The 24,022-nt window shown below is 44.7% G+C and overlaps 1 protein-coding gene and 1 long non-coding RNA gene across 3 annotated transcripts in view; one reads left to right on the top strand and one right to left on the bottom strand.

Moving 5' to 3' along the window:
- The window catches only part of CCND3 (cyclin D3), a 67,923-nt gene extending 50,973 nt beyond the window's left edge, over positions 1-16,950 (bottom strand). Inside the window, exon 1 of the mRNA XM_077299536.1 lies at positions 16,723-16,950. Coding sequence (XP_077155651.1) covers positions 16,723-16,902 — 180 coding nt within the window. The 5' untranslated portion in view covers positions 16,903-16,950. The remainder of the gene's footprint in view (positions 1-16,722) is intronic.
- LOC143818118 (uncharacterized) overlaps positions 1-24,022 on the top strand; it is a 260,182-nt gene that overhangs the window by 215,106 nt on the left and 21,054 nt on the right. The window contains exon 1 of one of the 2 annotated variants that reach the window (XR_013224324.1): positions 17,072-17,245. The exons of the other annotated variant lie outside the window; for it this stretch is intronic. This is a non-coding gene — a long non-coding RNA (uncharacterized LOC143818118). Of the gene's footprint in view, positions 1-17,071; positions 17,246-24,022 lie in introns of those variants that run through there. 2 annotated transcript variants of the gene reach the window in all.

Here is a 24,022-nt window from a genome sequence, read left to right on the forward strand (position 1 = left end):
CTCTGATTTAAGGGCATAAAAATTAAGTTTGAAAATTGCTAAATTTAAATTTTTTTAACCATATTTCCGTTTTTTTCATAAATAACCACAAGTCATATCAAAGAAATTTTACCGATATCATAAAGTACAATATGTCACGAAAAAACTTTCTCAGAATCAGCAGGATCCACTAAAGCTTTCCAGAGTTATAACCTCATAAAGTGACAGTGGTCAGAATTGTAAAAGTTGGCCTGGTCATTAAGCTGCAAATTGGCTCTGTCACTAAGGGGTTAATGACCTGTATTTATGACTAGTCCTTGTTATGACAAAACTCATGGTAGCTCTCACCTTTTCTCCGGACAAGCATTCTCCCAGATAACCCAAATAGTCTGAAAGGGGCTTCATTAGAGAAAGTAACTTTAGCCCTGCAGTCCGATGCAGTCCAATCCCTGCACTTCCTGTTAAGTCATTTTCTCTGATGAAGCCTTCTTTAGACTGTTTGGGAAATCTGTACACATGATTGTCTGGAGAAAAGGTAAGCGCTACCATGGTCCTGTTCCTGGCCAACAGTAAAGCATCCTGAGACCATTCATGTGAGTGTTTTATCCATGGAGGGGGCTCATTCACAATTTTGCTTATGAAAAGAGAATGATACCTAAATATCCTCCAAGATCAACTTCTCCTTATGATCTAGGAGCAATATGGCGATGAACAATGGGTTTTTTCCACCATGAAGGAGTGCTTTATCACAAGGCAGTAGCGTAGCTACCAGGGGGGCAGAGGGGGCGGTCGCCCAGGGCCCCGCGCTTTGAGGGGGCCCACCTGGAGCTATGCTACTGCAACTGTATCGGCGTGTGGTGCGCGCAAATACAGTTACATTCTGCAGCAGAGCAGGGAGAATCGATCTCCCTGCTCTGCCGCCCAGCCGCTATGGGGCCCCTGAGCAGGTGGGGGCCCCAGTGCCAGCAGTGGGCCCCCCGCCCGTCATCACAAGGTCAACTGTACCGGCATTTAGCCAATACAGATGATCGCATTGATGGGAGGAGCGCTACGCTCCTTCTCCCATCATCCCACTCTCAGCGCCTGACGTCACTGACGCAGACACTGACAGGAGGCGCGATGATGTCACTAACCGGCGCCCGCTGTCAGGAGATGAGTGAGCGCCCAGTGCTGCGGAGGAAGAGAGGTGAGTATTTATTTATTTTTTATGGGGGCTGCCTTATACTACAGGATCTGCCTATGGGGGTGCTGCCTTATACTATAGTCTGCCTATAGGGGTGCTGCCTTATACTACAGGGTCTGCCTACAGGGGTGCTGCCTTATACTACAGGGTATGCCTTTAGGGGTGCTGCCTTGTACTACGGGGTCTGCCTATGGGGGTGATGCCTTATACTACAGGGTCTGCCTATAGGGGTGCTATCTTATACTACAGGGTCTGCCTAAAGGGGTGCTGCCTTAATCTTCAGGGTTTGCCAATGGGGGTGCTGCCTTATACTTCAGAGTCTGCCTATAGGGGTGCTGCCTTATACTACAGGGTCTGCCTATAGAGATGCTGCCTTATACTGCAGGGTCTGCCTATAGGGTTGCTGCCTTATTCTACAGGGTCTGCCTATGGGGTGCTGCCTTATACTATATGGTTTGCCTATGGGGTGCTGGCTTATACTACAGGGTCTGCCTATGGGGGTGCTGTCTTATACTACAGGGTCTGCCTAAGGGGGTGCTGTCTTATACTACAAGGTCTGCCTATGGGGGTGCTGCCTTATACTACAGGGTCTGCCTATGGGGGTGCTGACTTATACTACAAGGTCTGCCTATGAGGGTGCTGCGTTATACTACAGGTTGTGCCTATGGGGTGCTGCCTTATACTACAAGGTCTGTCTGTGGGAGTGCTGCCTTGTGCTATAGAGTCTGCCTATGGGTGCTGCCTTGTGCTATAGAGTCTGCCTATGGGGGATGCATTATACAATAGTTTGCCTATGGGGGCTGCCTTGTGCTATAGAGTCTGCCTATGCATTATACAATATATAGTACACCTATGGGGAGTGCATTATACTATATGGAGGCTTATGGGGATTGCATTATACTGTATGGAGGCTTATGGGGAGTGCATTATACTACATTTAGGACTATCTGGTGCATTATACTATATGGAGGCTATCTACAGTGTGGAGATTACAGTGAGGGGGCCATCGTACAGTGTGGGGATTACAGTGAAGGGGCCATCGTATAGTGTTGGAGCCATCAAACAGTTTGCACGCTACTAAGGGGTCAGTATGCTGTGTGGGTGGTACTATACAGCAAAGGGGCATTATGCTGTGTATAAGAGAGCATCATACTGTGTATAGGGGAGCTGTACAGGGGGCAGACTCAAGACATTATTAAATGTAAGGTGAGCACTTATTGTTATAGGGGAACTCAGGTTGCTGTGACTGTCAAAGGGGCACACAGAGGGCATTATTACTTTCTAGGGGGCAAAATATGGGCACTTTCTAGGGCACTTGCACCTGGCATTACTATATTATAGAGGGTTGCTTTAGAATTTAGAGGGCACAGAGAACCACACAGCAGGTGCAGTAATAGGGACACATACGGCAGCAGAGGCTCAGTATTGGGGTATCAGGTGCAGTAATAGGGACACATACGGTAGCAACGGCTCAGTATTGGGGTATCAGGGGCAGTAATAGGGTCACATATGGCAGCAGCAGCTCAGTATTTGTGGTACAGCAGGATGAGGAGTTTGTGCAGATTGGGAATAGATGGTGATGGGGCTGGAATATAAGAAGTGAAATATGTCTTTGTTGTATTCTCTGCAGAAGAGTCGTTGATGGAAGAAGTTGTCATGTCAGTCTGGGCCAGATGGAAAAGACGGGAAAAATGAACGATTCTATCAGAAAGAACGCCAGCGGTAAGTCATTATCTGTAACTGTGCTGTGATCTCTTATATGTTCTGTAGGACTGACCTTATGGCGGTAATATCCATGTTGGTCTTTATATAGAGATTATCTTCAGTAATAGCGCGGTCATCTGCTGAGGTTATCCTCCACTATTAGGGTGTGTCACCCAGTGGTAATCAAGGTTACCTGGTTAGGGGCCCACTCAGAAGTTTCGCCCCCCTGAACCAAAACCCTAGCTACTAGTGATGAGGGAGTGTACTCGTTGCTCGGGTGGTCTCCGAGTATTTATAACTGCTCAGAGATTTAGTTTTCATCACCCCAGCTGAATGACTTACAGCTACTAGCCAGGCTGAGTACATGTGGAGGTTGCCTGATTGCTAGGGAATCCCCACATGTAATCAAGCAGGCTAATAGCTGTAAATCATTCAGCTGCGGAGATAAAAACTAAATCTCCGAGCAGTCATAAATACTCGGAGACCACCTGAGCAACGAGTACACTCGAGTATCACTACTAGCTACACCTCTGTCACAAGGCAAAAGCGCTAAGTGGATTTAGTGAACAAAACATTGAAATTTTGGGTACATGGCCAGGAAAAGGCCCAGATCTCAATCCTATTGAAAATCTGTAGTCAATCCTCAAAAAGTGGGTATACAAAAACACAAACATTGTGATAAACTTCAAGCACTGATTATGCAACAATGGGTTGACATAAGTCAGAATTTGGTCCATAAACTGATATCCAGCATGTCAGGGCGAAGGCTAAAAGTCTTGAAAAATGAGGGTCAACACTGTAAATATTGAGACTTTGCATAAACTTGATGTATTTGTCTATACAAGTGTAAAAATGTATGAAATATTTACAATTGTACATCAGTAACCATACAAACATTTGACTAAGAGATCTAAAACACTGAAGCAGCGATCTCTGCGAAAACCAAAATTTGTGTCAGTCTCAAAACGTTTGGCCACGACTGTCCGGCTCTAGTTCAGTTGCAAGGTTTCACACACTTATTGATATACTAGATGGTGGCCCGATTCTAACGCATCGGGTATTCTAGAATATAAAAGAAAAAATCCAGCTCACCATAGTTGTAGTCCCTGGAGGCTCGGAGCACGGAAACACTGTGTCAAGGCGTGAGGAATGCAGGAAATAGAAAAAAATCCAGCTCAACGAGGTGGTGAAAAAGCAAAGTCTTGGTACTTTATTCACTTCATATCAAAAAATAGAGGATAAAACAACAGCACAATATAATTAAAAACACTATCTACGCGTCTCTGGTGACATAGCACCCTTAGTCATGGGTTCTAGAATATGCATGTCCACGTAGTATATTGCCCAGCGAAGTAGTATATCGCCCAGTAACATAGTATATTGGCCAGCCACGTAGTATATTGGCCAGCCACGTAGTATATTGCCCAGTTACGTAGTATATTGCCCAGTCACGTAGTATATTGCCCAGCCACGTAGTATATTGCCCAGCCACGTAGTATATTGCCCAGCCACGTAGTATATTGCCCAGTTATGTAGTATATTGCCCAGCCACGTAGTATATTGCCCAGCCACGTAGTATATTGCCCAGTTACGTAGTATATTGCCCAGTGACGTAGTATATTGCCCAGCCACGTAGTATATTGCCCAGCCACGTAGTATATTGCCCAGTGACGTAGTATATTGCCGAGCCACATAGTATATTGCCCAGCCACGTAGTATATTGCCCAGCCACGTAGTATATTGCCCAGCCACGTAGTATATTGCCCAGCCACGTAGTATATTGCCCAGTTACGTAGTATATTGCCCAGTTATGTAGTATATTGCCCAGCCACGTAGTATATTGCCCAGCCACGTAGTATATTGCCCAGCCACGTAGTATATTGCCCAGTTACGTAGTATATTGCCCAGTGACGTAGTATATTGCCCAGTGACGTAGTATATTGCCTAGCCACGTAGTATATTGCCCAGCCACGTAGTATATTGCCCAGTTACGTAGTATATTGCCCAGCCACGTAGTATATTGACCAGCAATGTAGTATATTGCCCAGCTACTTAGTATATTGCCCAGTAATGTACTATATTGGCCAGTGACATAAAATAAAAAATAAACATATACTCACCTTAATCCTGGCTCCTGTGTACGGTGCATGCGGCAGCTTCCGGTCCCAGGGTTGGTATGACTATGAGCGCAGGACCTGTGATGACGTCGCGGTCACATGACCGTGATGTCATGGCAGGTCCTTCTCGCGCAGGCCCTGTGATGAAGTCGCGGTCACATGACCGTGACGTCATGGCAGGTCCTTCTCGCGCAGGCGCGCAGGAGCTGTGATGACATCGCGGTCACATGACTGTGACGTCATGGCAGGTCCTTCTCCCATAGCATCCTTAGCAACGGAACCTGCTGGCGGACAGGACGCGATGTCGGAGGGTGAGAATAACGTTTTGTTTTATTATTATTATTATTATTTGTAACATTAGATCGTTTTACTATTGATGCAGCATACGCAGCATCAATAGTAAAAACTTGGTCACACAGGGTTAAAGGGCCACTGTCACCCCCCCCAGCCGTTATAAACTAAAAGAGCCACCTTGTGCAGCAGTAATGCTGCAGTCTAACAAGGTGGCTCTTTTAGTTTTTGATTCATTTATTACCTCAAAAAAGCGTTTTAAAAATTGGCCACACATACCAGATATTGTACCAGGAGGCGGTCCGAATCGTCCTGTATGAAGCTCCCAACTGCCGTCACTCTTCTCTTCAGGGGTGATGGTACCCGCCCCCTGAGCGCTGTTATCTTCTGAAATCCGGTGCCTGCGCTGTGCGTGCCTGCCTGGGGCCTGCGCAGTGTTCATTGTCGGTGCGGCCACACTGTTGCTGAATCCCCCGCCCCGCACTGTTATTCATTATGCACAGTGCGGGGCTGGGGTTCCTGGGAAGGCGGGGGAGCTGGGGAGCGTCGGAGCTGGGGAGCGTCTAAACAGCGCAGTGCGCATGCCCAGGAACCCCAGCCCCGCACTGTGCATAATGAATAACAGTGCGGGGCGGGGGATTCAGCAACAGTGTGGTCGCACTGACAATGAACACTGCGCAGACATGGGCAGGCACGCACAGCGCAGGCGCCGGATTTCAGAAGATAACAGCGCTCAGGGGGCGGGTACCATCGCCCCTGAAGAGAAGAGAGACGGCAGTTGGGAGCTTCATACAGGACGCTTCGGACTGCCTCCTGGTACAATATCTGGTATGTGTGGCCAATTTTTAAAACGCTTTTTTGAGGTAATAAATGAATCAAAAACTAAATGAGCCACCTTGTTAGACTGCAGCATTACTGCTGCACAAGGTGGCTCTTTTAGTTTATAACGGCTGGGGGGGGTGACAGTGGCCCTTTAATAGCTGCGTAACCGGAGTGCGTTACACCGCGCTCCGGTAACGCTGGCATTAACCCTGTGTGAGGGCTGACTGGATGACTGGAGGGGAGTATGGAGCGGGCACTGACTGCGGGGAGGAAAGAGCGGCCATATTGCCGCCGGACTGTGGCCGTCGCTGATTGGTCGTGGCAATGGTCGTGGGCGTTTTGCCACGACCAATCAGCCACTTGGATTCCATGACAGACAGAGGCCGCGACCAATGAATATCCGGGACAGACAGACAGAAGTGACCCTTGGACAATTATATAGTAAGATACTACTCAACATTGAAATTGCAGTATCAAGAAAGAAAAGTCTTGGAATTATGGAAATCACAGATGGCTAGACATGCTAATGATATGCAAATCGTGAAAAAATAGAAACAACGTTTTCAAAACTTCTCGATTTATTTAGTACTGAGAATGAGTGCCACGTGCAGAAGTACACACATTTACAAGCCTTGGCATATTATCTGTCACGCCGCAGCTATGCAGGTAGATGCACGCTCCACTAGATGGTAGTAGAGTGGAGGGAAGACTGCAACACTTGCCAGAGCAGACCTGCAGCGCTGCAGCGAGGCCACCACCAGGTGGCAACAGGGCAGTCAAACAAGCCGAGTTAAAACCAGAGAGTAACGTAGTACAAAGGGGAAAATCAACTCAGAGTTAGAGACGCGCCAGAGGGTCAATTGTTGTGAATTAGACTTTTTGGCTCCCTCTTGTGGTCACTAGTGATATGACTCTGGGATTTTCTTTCTTCAGTTTGGCACTCACCTGGGCCATTAGTCCAGGGGTGTCGCTATATAAACTTCCTGGATCCTTAGTCCAGTGCCTGGCATCGTTGTATTCAGATCCTTCTGTTGCTCCTGTCTACTGGTCCTGGCTCTTGCAAAATTAAGCTAAGTCCTGCTTCTTTGTTTTTTGAGTTATTTGCTTTGCTCCTATTTTTGTCCAGCTTGTACTAAATGTGATTTCTGACCTTGCCGGAAGCTCTAGGGGGCTGGTGTTCTCCCCCCGGCCGTTAGTCGGTTCGGGGGTTCTTGAATATCCAGCGTGGATATTTTAATAGGGTTTTTGCTGACCATATAAGTCATCTTACTATATTCTGCTATTAGCTAGTGGGCCTCTCTTTGCTAAATACCTAGCTCATTCTTATGTTTGTCTTTTCCTCTTACCTCACCGTTATTATTTGTTGGGGGCTTGTATCCAACTTTTGGGGTCTTTTCTCTGGAGGCAAGAAAGGTCTTTCTTTTCCCTTCTAGGGTTAGTTAGTTCTCCGGCTGGCGCGAGACGTCTAGAACCAACGTAGGCACGTTCCCCGGCTACTTATATTTGTGGTGCTAGGATTAGATATATGGTCAGCCCAGTTACCACTGCCCTATGAGCTGTTTTTTTGTGTTTGCAGACTTGGTTTTTATTCCTGAGACCCTCTGCCATTGGGGTTATAACAGTCAATACCAGATGGAAGCCGAAGTACCAGGAGCAAAATACAGAGTCAGGTCAGAGACAAAGCTGAGTCAAGTACCAGAGCATCCAAACAAGAGGGGAAAACACTGAGTCGGAATGGGGAAGGGGAATGAACAGACACGGGAACAGTCAGGAATCATAGCAGGACAAATTAGGATATAAACAGAGTCAGCTACTCACCCCGTAGGCAGAAGCTATAACTGACACTACCTGCAGGATGCAGCGGAGATATATAGCAAACTTGAGACCAGACTGAGGCTGAGAAAAGTTAACCCTGACATGATCAGACCAGGAAAAGGGAAGACAGGACTCAAAACCCGGTCTGGATCATGACATTATCAATGAGGCTCCAAAGATTCCATGGAGCCGATTTTTAACACAACACCGCTTGGAAGCATTTTCCTCCTGCAATTTTGAGCTGCCTGCGTGGCCTAAACATGCTACCACGGCCTGTGTTATCTCCGGAATTGTCTCCTATCGAGCACAAATGGGATGTCATTGCAAAGGGAGCTGCCAGCATCAGTTCTTGATGACTTCCATGCCCAAGAGTATTCAGCATGGCAGAACATTCCAAGGTATGTGAGTGTATTTCTCCACGTGATGGTCATACTTAAAACTGAATAAATCAAGATGTGAAAATGTTTACATTTTTTCACCATTTGCTATGATTTCCATAGTTTCACAACTTTTCCTTTTTGGTGCTGCAATTTCAATGCGGAGAAGGGTACATCTAACGTGTGTGTTAATGCCTGCAGCTGATAACTAATGCTGTATAGAACTGCTTTCACAGAAGAAGTGATGACCTCTGTAGAGGTTTGCTACACACAATGACTGTCCGTATTGCAAGAGCTCAAGCCTCCACGCCTCTTGAGAAGTAACCAAAAATCAGTGGAAGTGAGCTTGCATAAATCCTTCTGTTTATCCATGTAATACCACACAGACGCACGATGTGGAGATCTATGCTCTATCACATCCAGGACTCCTTGTTCTTCTTTGCGCTGAAGATAGTTCTTAATGACATTGGCTATATGTTTGGGGTTGTTGTCATGCTGCAGAATGAATTTGGAGCCAGTCAGATGCCTCCCTGATGGTAATTATGGATGGTTAAGTGTCTGCCTGTATTTCTCAGCATTGAGGACACCAAGAAATGGTAATGTTGAGGACTGTAGGCACAATGGTTGGCAAGGAGGTCAGTGCAGCAGATGAATGTCACATCATGCTATGCATCAAATTCAGAAGATGTTCAACAGTGCCATCAGCTCAAAACTGACAGCCACCAGTGGGACCCAGATAAGCGCATCTTCTGTTCAGAGAGATTTGTCCAGAAGGGGTCTTTATGAAAGAATTGAGGCTAAAAACCATACCTTTGATATGGAAACATGGCTAAGTGAGGCTGGTTTCACACTTGTGTTTTGATTAGCAGCGTTTTTAAAAAAAACGCATGTGGTGAAAAAACGCATGTAAACGCGGCAAAACGCAGCGCTTTTTAGACGCATGCGTTTTTGCATGCAGAAAAAAAAATGGGGCGTTTTGCCGCGTTTACATGCGTTTTTTCCTGCGTTTGCGTTTTTTAAACGCATGCTGAGAAGTGTGTGACAGCTGCCAATCATCAAAATCAACTAGAAAACTCACTATAAACAGAAATAGCTAGGGTTAGGGTTAGGATCCCTAGTAACCCAAGGGATCCTAACCCTAACTCTAACACTAGGGATCCTAACCCTAACCCTAACTCTAACCCTAACCCTAGGGATCCTAACCCTAACCCTAGGGATCCTAACCCTAACCCTAAGGTTAGGATCCCTAGTAACCCTAGGGATCCTAACCCTAACCCTAATCCTAGGGATCCTAACCCTAACTCTAACCCTAACCCTAACCCTAGGGATCCTAACCCTAACTGTAACCCTAACCCTAGGGATCCTAACCCTAACCCTAAGGGTTAGGATCCTAACCCTAACCCTAAGGGTTAGGGTTAGGATCCCTAGGGTTAGGGTTAGGATCCCTAGGGTTACTAGGGATCCTAACCTTAGGGTTAGGGTTAGGATCCCTAGTAACCCTAGGGTTAGGGTTTTCTTGTTTTTTCTTGTGTTTAGGGCTAGGGTTAGGGTTTTCTTGTTTTTTCTTGTGTTTAGGGATAGGGTTAGGTTTTTCTTGTTTTTTCTTGTGTTTTCTTGTATTTTTCGGTAAAAACGCATGTGTTTTTAACGCAAGCAAACGCATGTGCTTAAAAATGCATGCGTTTACATAGACAGCAATGCATTTATTTGCCGCGAATAAACGCATGCTTTTTTTTGCGGCAAAAAAACGCCGCTAGAAATTACTACACGTTGCATTTCTGCAAATGAACGCACGCGTCAAAAAACGCATGCGTTGCCGAAAACGCGTCAAAACGCACGCTAAAAAATGCATGCGTTGCCGAAAACGCGTCAAAACGCACGCTAAAAAACGCATGCGTTTTTTAATGTTAAGTATAGGGAAAAAAAAGCATGCGTTTTTTAGCGCTAAAACGCTGCAGATCAAAACGCAAGTGTGAAACCAGCCTGACTCAACTATACAAAACAAGAACAGGGGTGTACAAAAATGGCAACAGGGGCTCTGGACTGATGAGTCAAAATGTGAAATATTTGGCTGTAACAACGCAATTTGTTGCGGCCAATCAGCACTAGCTTCACTCCCTTCTTCTACGGACATCATTGACATCTGGAATTAGCTAGAGCTCAGGCTGTTCTCTCACTTCCTCTTGATGTCTTGATTTGTCCAAAGAAGAGGTGAATGAATTCAGCATTGATTGTTCGCAGGGATCCAAGAGAGCCAGGGCCGACACAGCTAGAACGACGCCGGCAATGGAAGTGAGTATAAAAATTATTATTTTACTATGCTGAAAAATAGGGTTTCAGAGGGGGTTGTCCGAGTAGTGAACAACCTCTTTAAGAACTATCTTTTTTTTTAATCAAGTACTTTTTATTAAGGCATATATCAAAAATGTAATACAGTCTGACACAAACTTCAGACAGATACCAAAATTACAAAGCAGATTGAAACATTTCCATTTAACATGAACTAGCCCCTTTACCCAGTACCCCACCCCCCTCTCCCTCCCCACCTCCCCCCCAAACCCCATCCCAATATCCTTTATTATCAAACTGGTACATCTCCTCTTCATAAATTTATACTCCGCTTCACAAAAGCTCAGCCGCACAAGTACAATTTCTGCAGAAGTAATTAACTGACTCCCAACCTACTCTGCAATAGCTCAACAGACGCCACACGAGAACAATCCATCCATCCGCCCCACACATTTTCACATTTTGTATGTTGACCTCTCTTCATGCAAATATTCCTTTCTATTAGGACAATAAACTTTATTTCATTCACAAACTCTTTTCTGACTGGTGGTTTATCATCTAACCGATACATCACATTAAGCTTCCTAGCAGCATATAGCAACCTTGCAATAGCCAAGCTCCCACATTCATCCGCAGCAATATCATCCATACATCCTAAGAGGCAAGTCAGGGGGTTACGCACAATATTTACCCCCATCACTTCTTGAATCAAATTAAGCACTTTCACCCAAAAGGGCTGAAGGCGAGAACACGACCACATCATGTGTAGAAGATCGGCTCCTAACTCTGAACACCTTGGACATTTTGTGTCTCCTCTCAGACCTGCCATCATCATCCATAAAGGGGTCCTGTAAACTCTATAGACTAAATATAGCTGTGACACCCTTTTAGCCTCACTTAAAGAAACCTTGGGAATATATTGTAGTATGGGCTCCCACTGAGACTCCGATAAAGGACCCAGGTCCACCATCCATTTTTCCCTCAACATTAACAGATGTCTCAGTAAAAAAGTGTCCAATAGGCCCCTGTACATTAAAGTGATGAAACCCATCGTGTTCCTCCGAGGTCCTATGAGGTTCACCAAACTATCTGACTGCAGAAGAACATGCGACACTTCGTTTTGTTTATTTAGGGCATGTCTCTGCTGAAGATACTGGAAAAACATCTTCTGGCTCAGAGGAAACTCATTCCTGAGCATTTCAAAAGTTCTAATAACACCACCATCGAACAACTAAGACGTGAACCAAATGCCAATAGGCCTCCACTGACCAAACCCCCGCAATCTCATGAGCTCCGTCATTCTAGGGTCAAACCAAATCGTCGCATATCGTGTAAATTCTGTCACCCCCCTCCACTGTTTACTTTTCTAAGAACTATCTTAAGTGTAAAGAAGAACAGAGTCCTGGAAGTGACGATATGGCCTCCACAGAGCCCTGATCTCAACATCCAGTCTATGTGGAATTACATGAAGAGACAGAAGCATTTACATTCAGTTATCTGTGGTTAGTTCCCCAAGATGTTTGGAACAACCTCTGTGTCGAGTTCCTTCAAAAACTGCGTGCAAGTGTACCTAAAAAAACTGATGCTGTTTTAAAGGTAAAGGATAGTGACACCAAATATTGATCTGAATTAGATTTGTCTTTTGTTCACATTCACCAAATTATTAACACGTCTATTTATTTAAAGCAATCGTAAAGGGGTTTTCACATGAACAAAGTACATTTTAATCAATAGCTCTTGGAATAAGTTCCACAATTGGATGTGTTTAACCCCTTCACAACATGCGCCGTACATGTGTTGCACATGTCGTGTCTCTCCCTTTCCGGCGTTGAGCCCACATTTTTCCCGGCACATGTCAGCTGTTTTGAAAAGCTGATATGTGCCCCTAACAGCCGAGGGTGGAATCGCGATCCATCCAAAGCTGTTAACCTGCAAAAAATGCCGATGTCAATTTCTGACAGCGGCATTTAATGTGCCGGAAGCAGACCCCTGTGGTTGTCATTGCCGGATTGCTATGAGCTCCGCCCAGTGGTTGGCACTCATAGCAAGTGAGCATTTCTGGTACACACAGGCGATCTGATCATCGTCTGTGTGTAGAAAAACCAAAAAGAAAAAACCCTTAAAAAATAGTTTTAATAGATATATATTAAAAGACGTAAACCATCACTAAAGAACAATTACAAAAATAAAGTACAAAATACCCAACACCCCAGGTTGGGTAAGGCAGTGGGTACAGGGCAAAAGTATAGTAAGAGGGAAAGTATGCCTGTGCAAATCCCCTAGGGGCTCCTAATAGGCTAACCCTTCCTATCAGTGGAGGTTGGCACCCTAAAATCGATGTGGCGCCCCCACTCCTCATCGACTGTCCCTCCTGGCCCTGGATGTCCCTGCCAACTACCCACACCCTAAACCCCACACGCATACATTCACTATCTAGCAAAAACTAATAGGCACAAAAATACCTGGTTCGTACAAAAACCTAGGGTATATCTTTAAATAGGAAAAATAACCCTGAATATTAGGGTCACAGTTAACAAATAGTCATCTGGATAAGCTAGATGTACTAGATAGAGACCAACTGCATGATTTTTCCATGACTTATTGAAGCTGTAGTAAACAACAAATATAGAGTAGGTATATCCCACCAGGACAATACATATACCACAACAGTGTCCAATCACTAAGAGACCTAATATCAGATTATTATGGACACCTAAAAAAATAGGGCATATCGTCCCAGTATCTCAGGGCTCAATGACCAAACAGATATAGAGCAATCTGGTCTCACAAAATATACGTCATGGTTAGTCATGCAGTAAAGTGATATGCTTAATCCACCATAGTAAGTCACTTATCTGGTCATTTCTGATCATTTGTCCCAGTCTTATGTGTGGCGTCCCTACGCGTTTCGCCCTCTCCCATCAGGGCTCATCAGGGGACAATGGATAGGAGAGTGCCGAAGTGGCAATAGTACCAAGTGATCAAATGTGGATGTGTCCAGCGGTGCCGCCTTTCCTTTTAAAATGCAGCTACCGTAATCACTAAAAAGTCCCTTTGAAACAAGGCACCGGGATGTACATTACCAAATTATTAACACGTCTATTTATTTAAAGCAATCGTAAAGGGGTTTTCACATGAACAAAGTACATTTTAATCAATAGCTCTTGGAATAAGTTCCACAATTGGATGTGTTTAACCCCTTCACAACATGCGCCGTACATGTTTTGCACATGTCGTGTCTCTCCCTTTCCAGCGTTGAGCCCACATTATTCCTGGCACATGTCAGCTGTTTTGAAAAGCTGATATGTGCCCCTAACAGCCGAGGGTGGAATCGCGATCCATCCAAAGCTGTTAACCTGCAATAAATGCCGATGTCAATCTCTGACAGCGGCATTTAATGTGATGGTGCCGGAAGCAGACCCCTAGACCCCTGTGGTTGTCACTGCCGGATTGCTATGAGCTCCGCCCAGTGGTTGGCACTCATAGCAAGTGAGCATTTGTGGTACACACAGGCGATCTGATCATCGTCTGTGTGTAGCAAAGGTGATCGGATTATCATAGCTTCTAGTCTCCCATGGAGACTATCGAAGCAAGTGAAAAGTAAAAAAAAACTTTTAAAAAAATACAAAAATAAAAAAAATATAAAAGTTAAAATCAGCCACATTCGCCCCATTTACAATAAAACAATTAAAAAAATACACATATTTGGTATTCCTGCGTTCAGAATCGCCCGATCTATCAAGATTTAAAAATAATTCATCTGATCAGTAAACGGCGTAGCGAAAAAAAACAAAAAATGCCAAAATTACATATTTTGGTCGCTGCAACATTGCATTCAAAAGCAGTAACAGGCAATCAAAAGAACGTATCCACACCAAAATGCTATCAATAAAAAGGCAACGCAGCGGGCAAAAAATAAGCCCTCACCCAACCCGAAATCACAAAAAATGGAGACGCTACGAGTCTTGGAAAACTATGCTTTTTTTTTTTTTTTACAAAATTTGGATTTTTTTTTCACCACTATAAATGTTTGGTATCTATGAACTTGTAATGAACTGGAGAATCATAATAGCAGGTCAGTTTTAGCATTCGGTTAACATGGTAAAAAAAAATCCAAAAAACGGTTGTGGAATTGCACTTTTTTGCGATTTCACCGCACTTGGAATTTTTCTCCCGTTTTTCAGTACACGATATGGTAAAACCAATGGTGTCATTCAACAGTACAACTCATCCCGCAAAAACGAAGCCCTCACATGGCCATATTGACAGAAAAATAAGAAAGTTATGGCTCTGGGAAAAAGGGGGGCAAAAAACAGAAACGAAAAAGGGCTGCGTGAAGGGGTTAAATAAAATGTTCCTGTGCTGAGATAATCTTATAATTGTGGCTGTTATGTGTTGGGTTTTGCTCCGGCGATCTTTTGTTGTGTATCTGATTTTCTCCATGTTCAGTTACAGGTATGTCAGTCCCTGCCCAAGTGCTGAATTTCTATTTCCCGTATTTTTCAGACTACAAGACGCACCTAGGTTTTAGAGGAGGAAATTGGGAGAAAAAAACTGAAGCAAAAAATGTGGTCAATTCTGTACTTAATATCCCCTATCCTGGTATGTATGGTCCCCTCATCCCCATCCTGGTATATATGGTCCCCTCATCCCCATCCTGGTATATATGGTCCACTCATCCCCATCCTGGTATATATGGTCCACTCATCCCCATCCTGATGCACATGGTCCCCTCATCCCTATCCTGGTATGCATGGCCCCCTCATCCTTATCCTGGTATGTATGGTCCCCTCATCCCCATCCTGGTATATATGGTCCCCTCATCCCCATCCTGATGCACATGGCCCCCACATCCCTATCCTGGTATGCATACCTCCTCATCCCTAGCCTGGTATGCATGTCCCCCTTATCTGTATCCTGGCAGGCATGGCCCTCTCATCCCTATTCTGGTACGCAGGGCTCCCATCTTGTCCTAGTATGCATGGCCCCATCCCGTCCTGGCATGCATGGCCCCATCCTTATCCTGGGTTAATTGCCCCCCCCCCCCTATCCTGGTATGCATCGCCCCATCAGAAAACTATACAAAAAAAAACATTCTACTTACCTTCCTGCGCTCCCTAGCAGCGTCCTGCTCCAGTGCCAGCAGGTACTGTAAACTTGTAAGCAGTGCACGGCAGGGACATCATGCGCTGCTTGCAAGCCAAAGGACAGCTGTTGGAATACTCGCTGCTCTGCACGCCAGGATTGTGTGCGCGGTGAGCAGTGAGTATTCATTGCTCTCTAGTGAGTACAATGCTGCTGCCGGCGGTCACGTGTGCCGCTACTTAAAAGAAATGAATATTCACGTTGCAGCATCCTCCTAGCTGTGCTAAACTTGGAGCTATCGCACTCTCCGGCACATGGTCAGAGGGCACATGGTCAGAGGGCACATGAGCAAGGGGCACATGGTCAGAGGGCATATGGGCAGAGGTCACATGGTCAGAGGGCACATGGGCAGGGGGAACATGGTCAGGGGGCACATGGGCAGGGGGCACATGGTCAGAGGGCACATGGGCAGGGGGCAAATGGTCAGAGGGCACATGGGCAGGGGGCACATGGGCAGAGGATACATGGGCAGGGGGCACATGGGCAGGGGGCACACGGGCGGGGGGCACATGGTCAGAGGGCACATGGGCAGGGGGCACATGGTCAGAGGGCACATGGGCAGGGGGCACATGGGCAGAGGACACATGGGCAGAGGATACATGGGCAGGGGGCACATGGGCATGGGGCACATGGTCAGAGGGCACATGGTCAGAGGGCACATGGTCAGAGGGCACATGGGCAGGGGGCACATGGGCAGGGGGCACATGGACAGGGGGCACATGGTCAGAGGGCACATGGTCAGAGGGCACATGGGCAGGGGGCACATGGGCAGAGGACACATGGGCAGAGGATACATGGGCAGGGGGCACATGGGCAGGGGGCACATGGACAGGGGGCACATGGTCAGAGGGCACATGGTCAGAGGGCACATGGGTATGGGGCACATGGTCAGAGGGCACATGGGCAGGAGGCACATGGGCAGGAGGCACATGGTCAGAGGGCACATGGGCAGAGGGCACATGGGCAGGGGGCACATGGAAATCCACCCCAGGCACTTTACCTGCAGCATCCAGTGTGCTAGCTCATTGTGCATCACCAACGTGATGTCTGGCTGCGAGCAGTCATTCTCCAGAATCTCTGCTCTTTGTCGTCTTTCATGGGCCAGGAGGTTCATCAGTATCCTGGGGTCCCTGAGCAGATGCAGATCGGGGGCGGCGCGGATCACACGTACAGATCCCATGGCAGCCAATCGCACTAACTGTGATACGCGTGTTGGCAACTCCGCATGTAAACAGTGGGCGTGTCCCGCTGGGCGCCCATACGCGGTGGGCGTGTCCATCTGTGCGCCATGCGCGGTGGGCGTGTCCTTGCGTCACTAGTGATGTGGAGCTGTGGGGACGGTAGAGCAATGCTCTCCGCGGAAGCAGCGTGAGGGTGGAGGTCGCCTGGAATTCACGACCGTGTCGTTAGCCCACCTCCATGAGCTCACAGCCCACCCTTGGCTATGGGGTTTCATTTGGGTTCTTGCACTTCTATTTGCTGTAATTAAAGGTTCAGGAGCCCGATGGAGTATTGGACAATGAGTAACAGCCTCCTCCATGCTATTATTTTACTGATGACGAGTGTTACTGAGGGGCGGGCGTCCATGTTTGCTGTGGATCATGGACAGGCTCAGATAATGTCATGTTTTTCATATTCTTTAGGCTTAAAGGGATTGTCCAGGACTTCTGATAGGGCTTCACTATGAGATTGGTGGGGTCAGACATCAAGGACGCCCACCGATCAGCTGAAACCTGACTATTAGCCATGTATGGGGCAGAACACTGCTATGGCATTTGCTGTATTGGTTACTGCACCTTATTCCCCACTTTTCACCCCACACTGACAGATGGCGGTGCAGTTGGCAGCTATTTGTGGGGGTGCTGGATGGCGGCCCCCACGATCTTATATGGATTACCGATACTACAGGTCATCAGTAGTAAAGTCCCAGACAATCCACTCACAATTGATTCCTGTATTATCTACATCCATGATAAATCCCACAATTTTGGTTTGTGCATTAGTCTGGTGGTAATGACGTTTTATTTTCTTGTGCATTTTTTCCTATAAACCATGTACCCTCCGTTAGATCTTTAAAGGGGTTGTCCGTGACTATTTTGTTTCTCATGAGGCTAAGACCAAGTAGTTGCTAACTACCTGGCTGCTTTCCCCTGGCTCAATGACCGCTCCTGTCGGCGATTCAGCTGCTCCAAGTCAGCAGAGCAACTGCTTCTTCCACTGTGATCTGTTGACGGGACGGGACTGCTGATGGGATCCTGATTGACAGCCGTGGATCCCGCTCTGAGCCAGCAGATATCATCGCCAAGAAGAGCAGGCAGGTAGTTAGCAACTTTAAACCAAAAAATATAGGAGCACAAAATAACCTATTTACATATATAATTTTAATCCAATTCAAGTAGACAGCAAAATCCTATACCAAAAAAAAACCACTCGAACCATAATAACCACATAATCAATCATATTGTATTCCAAATATAAATAATTTTATTGAAGACACCATATATGACAAAATCTAAAAAACAAGGAGAGCAGAGCACCACACGTAGTCCAATCTAGTTAATAGTATATCATACGGTACTATGTATATCTAGCTAGTCATAAGTAGGGAAACAGGTATTTCATATTCACAATATCATATAAAGTGCTATAAATATATATCCAGATCCTAGTAGTATCAAGTTAAATAAAGTGCATATGTTATAGGGTACATGTAGCCCCAAAATCTATCATAAAGTGCATAAGTAAAAATCACATATAGTGATTCCTAGTAAGAAAATAACTGAGACATGATAAGGAAATCCATATACTAACCAGGATTCATTTCCCACGTGGTGCCGCTGCTACCCCACACTCCAAATATGCACTTTATTTAACTTGATACTACTAGGATCTGGATATATATTTATAGCACTTTATTGAATATTATTTATGATATTGTGAATATGAAATACCTGTTTCCCTATTTATGACTAGCTGGATATACATAGTACCGTATGATATACTATTAACTAGATTGGACTACGTGTGGTGCTCTGCTCTCCTTCTTTGTTAGATTTTGTCATATATGTTTTTTAAATATGTTTTTTGTGTCAAATTGGATTGGTGTCTTCAATAAAATTATTTATATTTGGAATACAATATGATTGATTATGTGGTTATTATGGTTCAAGTGGTTTTTTTTTTTTTTTTGTATAGGTAGTTAGCAACTGACTGCCTGCAAGTCCTCAGACCCATAAGAGAAATATAAAATGGTCCAGAATAACCCCTTTAAGGAGTTTTCCATTATATATTATCATATGATATAAAGAACATCGCTTTACCTGTCATGTTGACAGCGTGGCAGTTCATCAGTCAGGTTGGGCATTCCTTTTGCATTAACATAGCAACTGAGCTCACTGATTGGCTGCCATACTGTGAAGGTGACATCAGCGTTGCAGCCAATACCAGACACTGGGAGCAGCGGTACATAGTCGAAAGTTAGAACCTTGGAAAGTTAGTAAAGCTTGGCTGGTTTGTTTTTTTATAGCAAACTACACTCAGGGACGAAATTTAATTGAAAAGGAACAGCCCTTTAAAGGGGTGGCCCGAAACAAGCATTGATTTTAAGCCTAAATGTCTATCTGTTGTGATAATCTAATCATTTTTCTAATACACCTTAATTAAAAAGTCCTTACCGATCCCTCCCTACTCTATATAACTGCATTATTCTTTTTTACCTACTATTGGTTTGATGATGCTTTGTTTGAGGATTGCAGTGCAAGCTGGGATACTCAGACAAATCATCATCAGGGGACTACGAGTTGGCAAGTGAGTGCACTGTCCGTGCACATTATAAGAGAACCTGTCGAGCAGTGAGAACAGAAACCAGTCCCTGGAAGTGACCTCTGTTTCTGGGGCAGGGCTGGTCTCTGCTATTCCTTCTCGCCGGGCTCTTACAATGCACACTGACATTGTTCTCTGTTGCCAGCTCGGTATTTCTAATTAGAACCGGCAAAGGAGCGCACTGTCACTGTGCATTAAAAAGAATATTACACAGGGATAAAGGAGCTTGTACTGTGCGTATATCAGAATTGACAACCGACGCATGCTCAGTACAGCAGGGACTAGGCCAGCTCCTGAAACGGATGTCACCGATGATGCTTCATTTCAGCCTGGGTATAGAAACTGTGGCATTGACCGCAGGCTCTGCCCCCTGATGACCTCCCGTTTAAGTGTCACAGCATGCATCAGGAGTCCTCAAACAAAACGTCATCAAACACGAAGTAGGTAATAAAATAAAGCAGTTAGATTAGAGAGGGAAGGGAAGGGACTTTTTAATTAAACCAAATGAGAAAAAACTATTATATTACTAAAATAGATAGACATTTAAGATGAAAATCAGTATTAGTTTTGGATCACCCTTTTAATCAAATTTTTATGTTCTACAAAGGAATGGAGCACAAAGGGTAATAATAAAGTACAGCCTAAAGACCCTTGATAATACTGTGAGCAAGGCCCTATGGTAAAGACGGTAAAAAGCAGCACTAAATAAAAAGTCCCATATCTCTGGGACCGTATGGTGGATGTAAAAACAAACAATCAACAGAATACTTAGGGGAGCGGCGGGAATAAAGTGCAAAATCTGACCAAATTGGTGAATGGTCTTCTTTAAAGGGGTTGACCACTACTCAGCAACCCTTTCTCAATCATGATGATCCCCCTCATGTAAAATAATAGCGCCTATATACAACAGCCCGAAACACCGTGTCTGCGAATTGAGATACTGATTTGGCTTTTATCCTAAGTCATATTGCACGACTCGTTAAAGGGTTGATTGTGACTTCCAACAGGTGGCGCTATAGAGTTTAAGTCCTCTTTCTCTTTGAAGAGGCAATTTGCACATACTAAACTCAGCACTGTATCCGAGCACGCTCGCTCATCACTAATACTCCTCTCCAGGGCGGTCACTGTTGCAGCAATGTCACCGCCTGCTCTCCCTGGGCCACCCCTTTAACTGTTCCTGTCTTCCAATGAAATGCATACAGAAAGCTATGTAGCTTACTGATTAACTGCATGAGAAATAAAGTTCGATCTGCCGTCATAAGGACATGTTCGCATGATGAGTATTTGCTGAGTTTTTCATGTTGCAGATTATTGTTTAATTGTGTCAGTTAACAGAATGTAAAAAAGCACAGTGGGCATGAGCCTTCTACAAATCCTATCCACTTTTCTGGATCTATAAGGGTATGTTCCCACGGTCAGGAATTGTCGGCGCTTTGGACTCAGCACATGTCCGCTCTGTCAAATGCGCTGCCGGCTTTTGAATGCAGGTGATTCCGCGATGTGTTCATTGAACCGTGCGGAATCACCGCAACCTATACATTGTACGGGTGACATTTATCTTCTGGAGACTTGCGTCTCCACAACATAAATAGACATGCTGCAGTCTGGAAAGACGCGTCTCCGCAGGTGATCCACAGGCATCTCAGAACGCATAGTGGGCATGGGATTTATTGAAATCCCATCCACTATGCTGTAACATCTAGACGCTGTGGGTTGGACAGTGCGGATGTACGCAGCATCCAACCCGCAGCGTTTACTGACCGTGGGAACGTACCCTAAGACACTATGTTTTTTGCTCATTGATTAAAAGTTATGTCTAAAACTCATCTTAAGAACTTAAACTAAGGCCATGTTCACATATTCAGTATTTGGTGAGTTTTTACATCAGTGTCTGTAATCCAAAACCAGGAGTGGGTGATAAATACAGAAGTGGTAACGTGTTTCTATTACACTGGTCTACAAAAAAAAAATTTCTGGCATGGACTTTAAGAACAGTTTTAGACTAATTTGAGGGTGCTGAACTCAAATCTGATCTTATAATTTCTCTATCACATCACGTTTTTGCGCTACAGGTATATAGCCCATTTTAAAGAATTCCATGATAAATATAAGTAGTGTCTGAAAAGTGCCGGTTTATACGGTTCACTAAGGTAAATTTAGCTTTCATTTAGTCTCCCAATAAATGTGAGAATATCTTTGTTTTCTTTGAACATGCATAATTTCCATTTGTTATGATAACACCCTTGTTTTCTGTGCTACTGGGACAGTAGAGCTACAGCTGAGCATTGGGTGAAAACTGAATGGCCTCAGCGACAGAGTTTGGCATCTGGCGATAAGAATGTCATCCATGATCCTCTAGTGGATAGGAAGGACATTGTCTTTCCTCCCTTACACATAAAACTTGGAATGATGAAGCAGTTCGTCAAAGCTCTCAATCACAGTGGAGAATGCTTTAACTATACAGGTCCTTCTCAAAAAATTAGCATATAGTGTTAAATTTCATTATTTACCATAATGTAATGATTACAATTAAACTTTCATATATTATAGATTCATTATCCACCAACTGAAATTTGTCAGGTCTTTTATTGTTTTAATACTGATGATTTTGGCATGCAACTCCTGATAACCCAACCTGTCTCAATAAATTAGCATATTTCACCCGTCCAATCAAATAAAAGTGTTTTTTAATAACAAACAAAAAAACCATCAAATAATAATGTTCAGTTATGCACTCAATACTTGGTCGGGAATCCTTTGGCAGAAATGACTGCTTCAATGCGGCGTGGCATGGAGGCAATCAGCCTGTGACACTGCTGAGATGTTATGGAGGCCCAGGATGCTTCAATAGCGGCCTTAAGCTCATCCAGAGTGTTGGGTCTTGCGTCTCTCAACTTTCTCTTCACAATATCCCACAGATTCTCTATGGGGTTCAGGTCAGGAGAGTTGGCAGGCCAATTGAGCACAGTAATACCATGGTCAGTAAACCATTTACCAGTGGTTTTGGCACTGTGAGCAGGTGCCAGGTCGTGCTGAAAAATGAAATCTTCATCTCCATAAAGCATTTCAGCCGATGGAAGCATGAAGTGCTCCAAAATCTCCTGATAGCTAGCTGCATTGACCCTGCCCTTGATGAAACACAGTGGACCAACACCAGCAGCTGACATGGCACCCCACACCATCACTGACTGTGGGTACTTGACACTGGACTTCAGGCATTTTGGCATTTCCTTCTCCCCAGTCTTCCTCCAGACTCTGGCACCTTGATTTCCGAATGACATGCAAAATTTGCTTTCATCAGAAAAAAGTACTTGGGACCACTTAGCAACAGTCCAGTGCTGCTTCTCTGTAGCCCAGGTCAGGCGCTTCTGCCGCTGTTTATGGTTCAAAAGTGGCTTTACCTGGGGAATGCGGCACCTGTAGCCCATTTCCTGCACACGCCTGTGCACGGTGGCTCTGGATGTTTCCACACCAGACTCAGTCCACTGCTTCCTCAGGTTCCCCAAGGTCTGGAATCGGTCCTTCTCCACAATCTTCCTCAGGGTCCGGTCACCTCTTCTCGTTGTACAGCGTTTTCTGCCACATTGTTTCCTTCCAACAGACTTACCATTGAGGTGCCTTGATACAGCACTCTGGGAACAGCCTATTTGTTGAGAAATTTCTTTCTGGGTCTTACCCTCTTGCTTGAGGGTGTCAATGATGGCCTTCTTGACATCTGTCAGGTCGCTAGTCTTACCCATGATGGGGGTTTTGAGTAATGAACCAGGCAGGGAGTTTTTAAAAGCCTCAGGTATCTTTTGCATGTGTTTAGAGTTAATTAGTTGATTCAGAAGATTAGGGTAATAGGTCGTTTAGAGAACCTTTTCTTGATATGCTAATTTATTGAGACAGGTTTTTTGGGTTATCAGGAGTTGTATGCCAAAATCATCAGTATTAAAACAATAAAAGACCTGACAAATTTCAGTTGGTGGATAATGAATCTATAATATATGAAAGTTTAATTGTAATCATTACATTATGGTAAATAATGAAATTTAACACTATATGCTAATTTTTTGAGAAGGACCTGTATATGTTCAACTTTTCCTGGTCTTAGTGAAGAGAAGAAAAAGGTTGGAATATTTGATGGACCTCAAATAAGAACACTTATGAGAGACCCAAATTTTATCACATCAATGAATGAGACAGAAGAAAGAGCTTGGAATGCATTTTGTAATGTGGTGCAGAATTTTCTAGGGAATAAGAAAGCAGACAACTATGAAGAGATTGTGGAAGAGCTACTAATGAGTCTGGAAAATCTTGGATGTAGAATGAGAATAAAGATTCACTATTTACACAGCCATTTGCACTTTTTCCAGAGAACTTGGGGATGTGAGCGAGGAACAAGTGGAGCATTTTCATCAGGACATTAAAACAATGGAAGAAAGGTATCAAGGCCGGTGGGACTCACATATGATGGCTGACTATTGCTGGAGCTT

This window comes from Ranitomeya variabilis, chromosome 3 (assembly GCF_051348905.1).
Source record: "Ranitomeya variabilis isolate aRanVar5 chromosome 3, aRanVar5.hap1, whole genome shotgun sequence".
Classification (NCBI taxonomy): domain Eukaryota; kingdom Metazoa; phylum Chordata; class Amphibia; order Anura; family Dendrobatidae; genus Ranitomeya; species Ranitomeya variabilis.